At 54.1% G+C, this 12,615-nt stretch overlaps 3 protein-coding genes across 3 annotated transcripts; 2 read left to right on the forward strand and 1 right to left on the reverse strand.

Annotated features, from left to right (window-relative positions):
* Positions 1-3,157: 3,157 nt before the first annotated feature.
* On the forward strand, positions 3,158-5,545 carry PUNSTDRAFT_134948 (APC amino acid permease; the record flags this gene model as incomplete). The annotated part of the gene is made up of 14 exons (XM_007384465.1): positions 3,158-3,366; positions 3,416-3,470; positions 3,537-3,684; positions 3,747-3,870; positions 3,933-4,034; positions 4,094-4,185; positions 4,239-4,301; positions 4,358-4,465; positions 4,530-4,612; positions 4,661-4,725; positions 4,776-4,797; positions 4,853-5,143; positions 5,207-5,479; positions 5,534-5,545. 14 exons carry the CDS (start codon positions 3,158-3,160, stop codon positions 5,543-5,545), a joined length of 1,647 nt encoding a protein of 548 aa, XP_007384527.1.
* Positions 5,546-7,318: 1,773 nt separating this feature from the next.
* PUNSTDRAFT_52933 (NAD-aldehyde dehydrogenase) lies at positions 7,319-10,328 on the reverse strand. The gene is made up of 18 exons (XM_007384466.1): positions 10,155-10,328; positions 9,982-10,101; positions 9,751-9,914; positions 9,566-9,692; positions 9,423-9,488; positions 9,268-9,359; positions 9,142-9,199; positions 8,974-9,078; positions 8,811-8,906; positions 8,664-8,737; positions 8,395-8,598; positions 8,259-8,333; positions 8,141-8,196; positions 8,019-8,078; positions 7,843-7,954; positions 7,735-7,774; positions 7,594-7,668; positions 7,319-7,535 (listed from the first exon to the last, which is right to left on the reverse strand). The coding sequence occupies exons 2-18, from the start codon at positions 10,030-10,032 to the stop codon at positions 7,524-7,526; spliced, it is 1,467 nt and encodes a 488-aa protein (XP_007384528.1). The 5' UTR covers positions 10,033-10,101; positions 10,155-10,328; the 3' UTR covers positions 7,319-7,523.
* A 594-nt stretch (positions 10,329-10,922) lies between these two features.
* PUNSTDRAFT_134950 (uncharacterized protein) lies at positions 10,923-12,370 on the forward strand (the record flags this gene model as incomplete). The annotated part of the gene is made up of 2 exons (XM_007384467.1): positions 10,923-11,331; positions 11,382-12,370. 2 exons carry the CDS (start codon positions 10,923-10,925, stop codon positions 12,368-12,370), a joined length of 1,398 nt encoding a protein of 465 aa, XP_007384529.1.
* Positions 12,371-12,615: the final 245 nt, after the last annotated feature.

Genomic DNA, 12,615 nt, shown 5'->3' on the forward strand with positions numbered 1-12,615 from the left:
ATCAGTACGAACCTGGATAGAACAAGACATGTTAGCGTCAGAATTGTGGCATGTGTCTCTGCAACGACGGCACGCACCTCGTTGAGCGGCCATTTTGTATCGGGAGTGGTCTTGAAGATGCGGAGATCGTGAGCGTACAGGCGGAATGTGCAGGTGGCTTGCAAGTTTATGTCATAGGGTCTCACGGTACCAGACACTTCCGCCACGCGCCGTCGTGTTCGCCCGCGGGAGCAGCGGCAAGGCCGTCTCCAATATCTCATCCCGTATGTAAGTCCTCGATCTCGCCCTGGAATGCCTGCAAAATAGTACGCCGAAACCACCATGTGTTCCACAGGGGCACCGGTCTTCCGTATTGCACCTTTATGCACCTTTCGCAATCCCAAATGACCAATGTCACCTCCAGAGGCAGCTCGCATGGGGCTCGAGTGATCGAAATGCCGCGCTATGCTGTACGCCTTCTCTCGTGCCTTGAGAGCATGGTATTGCGATGGATAATCGGAATACTGCATACAACGGGCAGCTTACATGACGCTGCGCTTTGTATGAGAACGGTGACGACGATCCGTGGCCACTGCTTTTGGAACAGCCCTTCTGAGTTTGTCCAAGTCCTGCTCCGAAATGCCCTCCCAACGGATGAACGTGACCGATCTGAACACGGGTTCGCCATCTTCGCCCTTGAAGCTACAGCGCATCTCTAGCTCTTTGCGGCAATCATCAAACCAAGAGTATCCCTCGGACATCATCTCCGGGACAGTACAGGCAGCTTGCCAGGATCAATGAATCCAACACGGGCAGTTGTTGGAGAACGTTCAGGATATAAACCGGGTTCCGGGACAATCCGATCGTAACGGCCGTAATCAAGGGAGAGTTGGCGCAGTGACTTGGAGTACAGGACTCCCGATTTCCAAACAGAAAGCGCCCCGGGATAGGCCAAGGTCAGAGACTCCAGTAACGGGGTGTGTAGTTTACAGAGAAAACGGTCGAGTGCTTCGCAGATTTCATCACGCCCGCCACGATAATCACTCAAACGAATCTCAAGCGTTGTAAGGGCTGGAGCGTCGTCGTTAAAGGCGGCTATGGCAATCAGAAGGCGGTTTATTTATCCTTGTTGACTCTCATACGAATTTCTGCGAGGTGAAAGGAGTGGTCGGAGACGATTCGAGATAGTGTTGCTGTATTGAGATTTGGATCGCGGTTGTAGGTCTCGAAAAGCACACGGAGCGGGTAGTTCGCAAAGCGCTCGAATAGAGCCACTGCTTGTGGAGGCGTATCTGGAAGCTTCAGAAAGGTCCAAAGAGTCGGCGTATCCAACGCTACAGCGCGCCAGAAAGCGCAAACACGCGTGAATGCCAAGGCCCATTTCCCATCGGAAACGTCATTGCGAACATGTCGAAAGACCGAGTTCTCCCCGGCAGGCGAATCAAAGGGCGAGGCGAAGATACGAACCAAAACTTCAATTGGTAGATTGTTGATAGGGACGGATATGTTATGTTCTGTGCGAAGGACAACAAGTTCCGTGCGCGTGTCTCTGAGCTGTTGCCAAAGAACCTGACCAGCTTGAATTCGATCGTTTGCAGCCTTATCCAAGCCCGATCCGCTACCGATTGTAAAGCACAGACATGGCGTGCAATGTTCGGAATCGGCGATGGTGGCAGAATTGTGTGTGGCGCAATCGACGGATATTTCATCGCGCTTTTGGGCCATACGTCGTCCAGCTCCCTGTAGCAGCTCTCTCCGTTCTCATGAGAGCTTTTGATTGGGATCTTCATGATCGCCTGGAAGACATAGGCAGCGCGAGCAATGTGGCGAGCTGAAGACGATGGCAGAAGTGCAGGTCAGATGAAACAGATATTAGAGAAAAGAGACGTTGACAGCACTGACTATAGATTTCCCATCCTTATACATGCACACTCAGAGTTCGTATCGACTTATGGGCCGGTGGATGGTGAAAGAAAATGTCGGGAATGTTGTGTTGGCGGGGAGTAGCAGATTATGTAAGTCGACGCCTTGCACCGCACGCGTCGTCTGCGTCTTCGCTACTTGAACCCGAACACTCATGGTCGTGATCTTGCCTACCTACCCTGATCTCGAGTGCATCGACATCGAAACTTACAAGCGTGTGGGCGCATGGATTGGATGCGAGAAGCGCTCACTACGGGAGTCGTTTGATCTTTCCCCCTTCATGCTGGGCTTCGACGTGGCATGCGAATTATCCGGATGTTCTTACCGGTCGTTGGTTTGGATTGCGATGGTGTGGTACACGGCCGGGTCTCTTTTTGTCGCTCCGAGCTCCGAGGGTTCCGTGGTGACCGCATCTACCGCAGAGTCTGAAATACCTGATTTACCGTTTCCAGTGTCTGACAGCCAGCTTCTCCGCCGTGAGTACGATAACCAGTATGTCCTGGTCTTTGATCTCGATGTGCCTACGACATGCTCCTCTACAACTCTCGCTATCTCGAATTAGTACCGCGCCCATGCTTTGAGCGACTGGAATGCCGGAGTGGTATGAGTTACCATCGGCCTTGACAGCGGTCCAGCACAAGGACAAAATCCAAATTGTTCTGATTCGCAGCCAGCTCACGTCGTATTCAAGGTCGAGAGACAAATATTCGTTTCTCTCCGCCACGGTCACCTAGACTCAGTAGAGTTTGGTCTCCGCCTTCTCTCCGAACCTTGGGCCATCCATACGAGCAGTGCCTCACCAGGGTGATTTACTCTCTCATGTTTGAGTATATCCTGTAGGGTTTTCACACTCATTATTAACGTTTAGATCATTTCCATCCTTATCGTACCGGCGATAATCGTACCGAATTACTTCCAATTCAATGTATCGAGGTTCGCAGCGCGATACGTCTGCATTTGTCAAACCTTGCACGCCTTCCTCGTGTTCGTCCTGCCCACGAAGCCTCTCAAAATCCGAAACCCTGCGCTTGGCCTGTGACCACTGCGCGGAACCTTTCCTCCAGGACCAGATAAGCTTGGTCAGCCCTTTGCATCTGCCGCGCCACGATGTTATTAATATCCCGAACGCGTTTCAGAGCCTCGATATGAAGGAAGCTCCACCCATATATGCTCGTATTCTGTGCGACGAGCTGATAAGCCGCCGTTCTCGTTCGAGTGCTCGAGCTCATTGTCCACACTGTTTGTCCCTGTCGCGATGGACGAGAAGGTCAAAGCTGTTCATACCGTTATCGTGCCCGTCGGCGCCCCTTCAGGGAAAGATGACGGTCGCTCCTTGGCGTCTACAGATCTTGACGCGGAGCTCCTGGCTGCGCTCGGATATAAGCAACAATTCAGACGCGCGTTCCGACCAATCGAGCTGTTTGGAGTGGTCTTCTCCCTCATTTGTATCGTCCCCGGCCTATCGTATGTGGACCCTTTACATTCGACGCCCTGCGTCTAACGAGATCCCTAGCTCTGTCCTCGTATATTCACTTCCCAATGGCGGTCCAGTTGCGATGGTCTGGGGCGTGAGAGACCTTCGTCGGTTTTCGCACGTTAAGAGATGCACTGATTGACGATGGCCCGTTTCGTAGTGGGTCGTGGTATCGGGGTTCAGCGTCTGCGTCACCTTGGCGTTGGCGGAACTCGCCTCTGCAGCACCCACCTCCGGGGGCCTGTACTACTGGACGCACAGATTCGCTAGCCCGAGATGGAGGAATCTGCTAGCGTGGCTCGTCGGATGTGAGTGCATGCTGATATACCAATGCTCACGAATCTCACGTTTATCTGTTTTGCCGCTTTAGACGCGAATACTTTAGCGTACATCACCATGATGTCGGCTGGAAACTGGGCTCTCGCGTTGATGGTTAGCGCTGCGGTGAGCATTGGCACCGACATGGCATGGAACCCAACGACCGCACAGCTATAGTACGGGCCTTGCCTCATTACATACGCGCTCGAACTCTACTTATTGATGACTAACCTCACAGCGGGGTGTCATGCGCTCTCATAATATCCGAAGCGACTATGAGCAGCGTTGCCACGAAAGTCATTGCCCGTGCGCAATGGGTATACATCACGTTCAATATCTTGTAAGCCGGGCTTTACTCTCCGTGAGAAGGTATAGCTGACACGCACTGGCATTTCTTAGGTTGTTCCTCGCGGTGATCATCGCTTTGCCCATAAGCACCCCGAGAGAACTCATCAACAGGCCGGCATACGTTTTTGGACACTTCGAGAATTGTAGCTCCTTCCATCGTATCATATCTACGTCGTCTGACCCGTCTGTCGTGCAGCGAGCGGTTGGCGAGACGGTGTGGCTTTTCTGCTCAGCTTTCTGTCTCCGCTGTTTGCGACAGGTATGTCGCCTTATATCCATTTCTCTTTCAAGCGTGACGAACGAACGATCCGTCAGGTGGATACGATGCACCCATACACGTGTCTGAAGAGGCTTCCAATGCTAACGTCATGGTCCCGCGTGCTATGGTGATAGCCATCTGCATGGCAAGTATCATCGGATGGGGTAAGGATATTTATTATTGCTGCGACAGCGAAAATCTTCAGCTCAATTCTGCTTTGCATGATAGCTACCGTCATCGCACTCGTGTTCTGCATGGGTACGGATATCGCTGGGATTGTGGGCAGTCCTATTGGACAACCCATGGCTGTGGTGAGTCGGCATGTGTGAGAAGTCGATCGATCGCCGATCTAGCGATAGATCATGTTCAACAGTTTCGGCAAGAAAGGCGTGTTGGCGGTTTGGTCGATCCTTGCCATAACTTTGTCAGTCGCGGATCGTTCCCAATACCTGCGCTTCGCTGACAGACTGCAAGTTATATGGCTGCTACGAGTCTCGTGAGCGCTCATCCAGCATATGTGGGCCAATCTAGAACTGACTCTTGACTTGAAGTTGACTGTAGCTTCGAGGCAGTGCTTCGCTTTCGCTCGGGATGGCGCTCTTCCTGTGTCCGGGCTCTTGTACAGGATCAATCCCTTTACGCACACGCCCGTCAACTGCGTGTGGTTCGTCTGCGCCATCGCCATGCTCGTCAGTCTTTTAGCGTTCGCTGGTAGCGCTGCGATATCTGCGCTTTTTACGATGGCCATCGCGTCGCTCTACATCACGTATATCATCCCGATCGCGACCAGATTCGTGTTCAAGAACGACTTCAAACCCGGCCCGTTCTCTCTCGGACGACTCGTACGTAGACGTCAACCTCGTTTACTCGCACTTGCCGCTTATGCATCCTGCGCCGTCGAACAGAGCTTTCCTATAGCCGCGACATCGGTTTTGTGGATGTTGTTTGTGGTCGTCATGCTGCTGTTCCCAACCTCGCCGAATCCGAGCGCAGCAACCATGAACTATGCTGTGGTTGTTACAGGTGGCGTACTGGCGTTGTCGACAATGTATTTCTACCTTCCGGTGTATGGGGGCAGATACTGGTTCACTGGGCCGAAGCGAAACATTGACTTCGACGAAGGGACGCAATCAGGCGCGCTCTGCGAAGACAAGCTTACAACGTCAACGATGACCAATGTACGCTTGATCCTTCCTGATAATGTTGCCAGGTTCTCTCATCCACAGCTGCAGACGAGGACATAGCGACTCCGAGTAATCTCTACGCCCGCGTTCAAAGGTTCCGGACGGGTTGTAGTCGTCAGGGGCTTGATGCTGTAATCACACACTTCTTTATTCAAGCCGTGTGTCATCACTGCAAAGGCGATAACTATGCAATCCCGGGATTATGCTCAAGCTGGTGGTGGGCATGCCCATGTGCCCTCGCGGCAGCTTTGTGGTCGCCGACAGCCTTAGAGCCACCTTTTCATGTCACACAGCTCTCCGATTCGCCTGCCGCCGCCCGCGAAGCAAGAGGGATCTGAGTTCGGACATGCCGCCCCGTCATGGCCTCGCCAATACGCCTCCTCCTCGCTCGATATCGTCGCACCAAAAGCTGTCAAATCGCCTGCGCTCGGACGCCCCTTCTCTACGGATAGAAGGAACTTCGATGTGCGACGACGCGGTCATTCTTTTCCCCTGAACACCCTAATTATTCGCCCCCCCCCCCGGCTGTATGTAGTTGTCGGATGGATGTTATGATGTCGCCTCCCAATCGACCACTCTATCCGTGGCGCATGATACATAAGGGGCACTGCCGTCGACGAGAACGGGCAACCGATGCAAATATACACGGGCGTACGGTACGTGCCGCACCTTGGAAGATCTGGGTATGGAAACACGGCGGCCACTGAGTCGCGTGAACGGTCTCTGGGGCGCCTTTCAAACCGTTGACAATTTCCAAGACAATAATCATCGCTGTATGGATGATGTCTCGTGGGTGACGACCAGTTCATGCGCTTCTAGCCGGTGGACGCGAATCGACAGCATCAACTACCATTGATTCGTCAGGGAGGTCCATGCACGACGAAAGCGGATACGCACCTCGAAAACGATCCCCATCCCGACACACCACGCTGGCCTAATCGACCTCTGCGTCCCATATCTTCACGTTGTCATCACCCCCTGAGACGAGGTGCTTGCCATCGGGCGAGAACGCGACGGAGAGAACCCCCATAAGAGCACCGTGAGCTTGCCAAGGCCCCGCCACAGTCTGTCCCGTCTGCGCGTCCCATTATCCGGATCCTGCCGTCGTAGAAGCCGGAGACGACGTACCTGCCATCCGGCGAGAATGCCACGGAGGTAACCTCGTTTTCGTGCCCTTGCAATGGCCCCAGCACCGTCTGTCCTGTCTGAGCGTCCCAGATCCGGATCGTCATGTCGTTAGGAGCCCGAGACGATGTGCGCGCCATCGAGGGAATATGCGACTGACCACAAACGGACCTATCGTGGCCTCGCAGCGGGTCCCCGACTGGCTGCTGGCCTGTCTCGGTCGTCCCAGAGTTGAATCGTGCCATCGCTGGATCCAGAGGCGATGTTGCTTCCCATCCGGTGAAAAAAGCGACGCTCCGAATCCAGTCAGAGTGCACCCCGTAAAAGGCTCGCCGATGGGCTGAGAATGCGACACACCGGCAAACGTATGCCCCTCTGAGCGGCTGCCCGATCTGCTGTCCTGTCTCCCAGTGGAGACAGGGCAGCAGATCGGGCAGCAGTGCGACTGTGGGACGTGGAGACTTAAGGCTGGGGTAAGTCGAGATTGGTGGGCCGACGATCCCCGACGTCATCGTCGCGTCTCGCGGAAGTCCGCTCCGCGCCGGCTCAAGGTAACCTCCCACTTCCGCGCACACGAACGCAAACGCCTCTGCTATCCTCGCGCGACAATGTTTCCCTGTGTGTGTTTGCGCTCCGATCTTTGACGCGACTGCGCGCGCGACACCGGCAGTCGCCCCCGGAGGTCCAGAGTAAAAGCAAAACATCGGCGTTACATACGAATATGGTTATCAAGACAGGAACTCGCGATATGGCTACAGAAACCACGCAGCACGAATGAGTTCTTCCGCGTTCGTCGTTAGCCGTCGATAGCTATACGCAGAGTTTATCTCACGAGGGCCAAAGTGTTCCATCCCAATGTGCAAGCCAAAAATAATAATACCTCATACTCTCAGTTTACCGTTCCTCCTCGCCACTAACACTGCGACTGCCAGGGCCAGTGAGAACAGCGTCCATTTCCATGTCGACACCGAGCTCGAGCTTGCCTTTGCGCTCGAGTACGCGTCGCGTCTAGGCAGTTTCGTCGGGAACATGCGCGCGAGCGCCCGTTCCTTCTTTGCCTGGCGTAAAGGAAAGAGATCGGTCAGCACGAAGGGTGAGAGCGAATGAGGGCATCGATGGCGCACCGTGTACGGCGGGAATCGGAAGTTGAGGATCATGTCGATCCTGCAAAGGAGCCCGGCACAGTCAGTCTACCATGGCGCCAGAGAGGACCTAGCGCATGGAGTCCTTACCAGCCAGGAGAGTCGATGCTTGCGCGGAGATGCGTGAACATGTCGAAGGTGAATTTGCCCGTGTGGTAGCCAGTGCCGCTCGGTCCAATACCACCGAATGGCAAGCCTTCCGCTATATACGCGAGAGATACAGTCAGTTGACGTTCAGAAAGATCAGAAGACCGCAGGGAACGAACCTCCGATATGGATGATGAGCTCGTTGGCGCATGCTGCACCTGACTGCGTACTGTCAAACACTGTGTGACAAGGCGGACCGGATCAGTGATGTCCTCTTATGCATCCAGCCATATGAGCGCACCCTTCTTCTTGGTCTTAGCATCGTTGGAGAACACATAGAGCGCCAGCGGATGGTCTCTGGGATTATTTGTCAGTTTGTTCAAAAAGTAGGCATAAAGCCAGGGACTGTAGGATCGAACCCGCTGTTCACGAAAGCGATGGCCTCATCCAAGTCCTTGACAGGAACGATCGGAAGGAGTGGCCCGAATATCTCGCTGAAGGACAAGTGGATATGTCAGCGTCGCCTGGATCACCAGCAACCTATGCGTTACTCACTCGGACATGAGCGAGTCGGACGTAGGCACATTTTTCACGACAGTCGGTGCGATGTACCTGTCGCCCTCGTTCGTGTCGCCACCGAGCACGACTTGTCCCTGGGTGCCGTCGAGGAGCTTCTTGATCCGATTGAAATGATTTCCGGAAACGATACGAGAGAAGGAGTCGGATTTGGCGGGTCCTTCAGGATAGAAATCCTTATATCTATTGGACGAGTAGAATCAGACGAAACGGAATGCGGCGAGAGAGGTCAGTTGACCGTCACGCACGTATCCTCGAGCGCCTTGACGAGCGTATCCTGGAACTCGCGCGGGACGAGGACGTAGTCTGGCGCGACGCACGTCTGGAAAGGCGCGAATGATGTAGAGTGATGAACATCCTACTTCACACGAAAAACAGAGGTAGAGAAAACGCACCTGACCAGCGTTGGCCACTTTTCCCCATAACAGCCTTCGCGCGGTCATCTTGAGGTCGCAGTTGGGATCAACGAAAACGGGCGACTTTCCACCCAGCTTTCCGTGATATTACGGAACGGTGTCAGTAGGTAGGGCGCAGGACAGGTATTTCATGGACGAATACCTCGAGCGAAACGGGCGTGAGACGTTCCGCCGCAGCTTTAGCCACGATCTTCGCTACCCTGCTGTTACCGGTGTACAGGATGTGGTCCCACTTCAGTTCAAGAAGCTAAGAACGATGCTGTCGTCAATCATGGCATAGAGATGAGAGTAGGAGACAAAGGAAGTTTACACGGGTCGTCTCGGGGATGGCACCGTTCACAACGGCGTACAGGTCCGGATCCAGATATCTGAGACGAGGCATCGGTAGTACACGAGAGCAAGGATCGATCTCAAAGGCGACGTAAGAAACACCTACTTTGGGAACAAATCAGCCATCAGCTGCGAGCAGGTCGGCGTGAGCTCGGATGGTTTGACGACGCATGCGTTTCCTGCTGCAATTGCGCCGATCTAACATGGTGAACATATCTTTCGTTATCTGACGTCCGTGCGGCGCACGAAGGGATTGCGTACGAGTGGCCCGATGGTGAGGAAATATGGGTAGTTGAACGGAGCGATGATCAGAACAACGCCCTTTGCCTGGAAAACCCATGCCCCCCGCCACATGTTCCTGTTGAGCGATCATTTCGGAAGTAACGCAAGTGTCCATGCTTCACCTCCTTACGGATGACGGGTTTCATAGCGAAAAAGTTGATATTGAACGGCGGTTTTTCCGGCGCGGCCCATTTAGGGACGTCTTTGATCGTCTTGACAGCTTCGTTGATCAGGGGAGCGACCTCCAGGCTATTCGTGAGAGTCAATGTACGTCAAACCCCGACGACGGTCATGCGGGAAAACGCACAAGTTGGTCTCCAGTTTTGGACGACCGAGATCCTTCGCCAAGGCCTCCTCAAACGCCGATTGGTTCTCCTTGAGCATGTATGCGAGCTGCAGAAGCTGATCTTGGCGTTTTCCGAGAGACTTCAGGGTGCCGGTTTTGAAACCCGCGTGGAGGCGGGCGTGAATCTGCAGAGTGGTCGCAGATATCAATTCGACGTATTCACGTGAGCCAACAACAAGCGGGTCGTCTCACCCTATCAATCTCCTCAATGGGAGTGAAGGCGAGCGTAGATGAAGACGCCATGATAATCCTGCTGTAATCCTACGTTGCGAGCGTCGCTAGGCGATACGAAGACTTTAGAGTGGTTCCTTCCTTTTCAGAGCAAGTTCAGACATCGCAGACATGTGTACTGACGGAGCCCGTACTGATCAACCCCCTCGGCTCGCTTGTCTATTGAACTTCGAATAGGTTCCGGACGACTCGTAGGATCCTGACGGAGAAGTGGGTACTGAGTACGTCCGCAGGAACGAGTAGTCGCTCGATGGTGGGGACCCGTAGCTGTGAAACCGTCTTTCAGCACAACCGCGGATTGGGATTGGTGCGCGTTGGGGGTGAGCGTCGCGTATGTACTTGGTGAGTGTGGGGTAACACGGGATAGATATAAGTAGCTGCGCAAAGCGCGTTATTTTGCCGGCCGGTCATCTGTGCTGCCGGTGGCGGTGCGTGCGAGCCATATCCCAGAATGAAACAGGGCCACCTTGGACCTCTTCGTATCGCCCGCTGGAGTACACGGTAGTGCAATGCCGCGATCCTTGACAATGTAAGCAGTAAAATCTTGTCCCATGGAAGTGCTCGCACTGTCACTGAAAGCATGCGGTTTCAGCCATCCTCATTGCCACTCCTGTGCCTGTTCTCCGGACGATTTCGCATCTTTGCTTGCAACGCTCTCAGAAGGAAACGCTCGCCGCGTCGAGGAGCTTCAAGAGAGCATCACCGAACGCTGTGATATGGCTGTTGCTGAGGGTTATGCAAGTCGCGATCAGAGCAGCATCGACCGCCATCAGTGCCATTGCCAGTTGTGCCACTGCTATCAGGACCCGGACGAGAGTGCCTCTACGCCCCGCTCTCAGATCACTATTTACCATGATCAATATCTGGAGTTACTGAATCGGCTGCGCCAGGCTCGCGAAGAGATGTTCGCACTGCGCGTTGATCACAATGCATCAGTTCCCGTCCATCGCCTTCCTATTGAGCTGCTCCAAGCGATCTTCGTCCTGTCCTACGACCCTCCTACGCCTTTCTTCGAACCTCCGGATACGTATAACCACGTGGTGCCGGACGTCCACTGGCCCATCGTTCTTGCCCAAGTGTGCGGCAGGTGGCGGCAGGTGGCTCTGGACATCCCGTCTCTCTGGACGAGCTTGACGGTCTCCACATTCCCGACGCTCTCTCTCGCTCTCGCGGAAAGATACTCCAAGGAACATCTGCGCCTCTTCTACGCCGCAACTGACGGTGCTGGGAGTGGCCCTCTGAACGTGATGACCACGATCATCGCAAACGATCGCGCGCGTATCCTCGAGCTCGGGATATACCGGACAGGAAGTGCTCATATATGGGGATGGACACGGTGATTGATTAGTTTCAAGAATCAGCTCCTGCCTTGGAGCGGCTCGATATCGACACATCGGGAGTGTCGCTGAACGAGAATGGCGAACGAGTCTGCGAATTCGAATCACGTCTCGCCAAAATTTGCGCCCCCGCGCTTCGAGACTTGAGGATGCAGTGTCTGATCTTTCCATCAATGTTCGATTCTCAGCTGCTCCGCTCTCCTAATATTCGCTTCCTATTCCTCGTAAACATCCCAATCATACGTCAACAACCCAGAGCCTCCTCCTCCGACATCCTCGACATCCTCGACCACTTGCCGTGCTTGGAGACATTGCATCTTTCCAACTGTCTGATGCACGAACCCGGAGGAGTGGCATCCCGAGCAAAGCCAAATCTGCGCTCCCTACGCGAATTCGAAATATGGGGGAATTGCTGCGACTGCATGAACATACTCGGAAACGTCGTGCTTGCGCAGCACCTCAGGCGGTTTTCATTTAGCTGCGGCGCCTACCAGTGCCCCAGATGCGTTGAACTCGTACCGGAACTTTGGAAGGTCGCCGAAACAACCTGCGATGTGCCACGAGAGTTGCTCCTCCAGGTGGATTGGTCGGACTGCTGTCAGGTCGTCGTTCGTGGTCGTGACCTCCCTCGGAAAGATCCGTATCTCCACCCCTCCGCTTTGCAGTTTCAAGGTCAAGTCGACGACGACATATGGGCTATCTTTGGTCGGCTCCAGAACGTCATCCCTCCTGCTAGAGTCATAGCGATCGCATTCTTGGGTGCTCGTCCTTGGTCACATCCGGATGTCGCCTTGAGAGACGCATTGGGACGTTGGAGCTCTGTATCAGATATCTCGGTCACTCACCGCGGGGCTACGATGGCCGTCCTGAAAGCACTGCGTACCGACGATGCATCCCAGCTCGACCGCTCCCGAATGATCCTCCCAGACCTGACATCGATGACTGTTAGCGACATCACCACGTGGGAGAACCTGCGATGGTCAAGTAGCGACATCAGGAAAAACCGGATTTGATAAAAGCCTCCTAAAACATACTAAAACGTGCTCATTTAGTGGCTTTAGAGGGTTTCGGTACCCAATAAGCAACTCTTTCGATACTCCGATTTTTCCTGATGGACATCTCGTGGTTTGAACTCTGTCGAAACGAGATAGTGCGGCGATGTAAGGTCAAAAGGGAGGACGGCGAGCCCAATTTTAAGACGCTCTGCTTCAAGAGGTGCGATGGGATTACGAATGAAGGGCTAGCTGTGTTGGCAAGG

The sequence above is a fragment of the Punctularia strigosozonata genome (assembly GCF_000264995.1).
Source record: "Punctularia strigosozonata HHB-11173 SS5 unplaced genomic scaffold PUNSTscaffold_7, whole genome shotgun sequence".
NCBI classification, from domain to species: domain Eukaryota; kingdom Fungi; phylum Basidiomycota; class Agaricomycetes; order Corticiales; family Punctulariaceae; genus Punctularia; species Punctularia strigosozonata.

Excerpts from the sequence above, each read along its gene's own strand:
- PUNSTDRAFT_52933 (XM_007384466.1), bottom strand. The coding sequence starts at position 10,032 with ATGGCGTCTTCATCTACGCTCGCCTTCACTCCCATTGAGGAGATTGAT. Across the intron at positions 8,907-8,973 it reads TCACGCCCGTTTCGCTCGAG|CTGGGTGGAAAGTCGCCCGT; the intron begins GTATTCGTCCAT and ends TATCACGGAAAG. Across the intron at positions 7,775-7,842 it reads AGCATCGACTCTCCTGGCTG|GATCGACATGATCCTCAACT; the intron begins GTAAGGACTCCA and ends GCTCCTTTGCAG.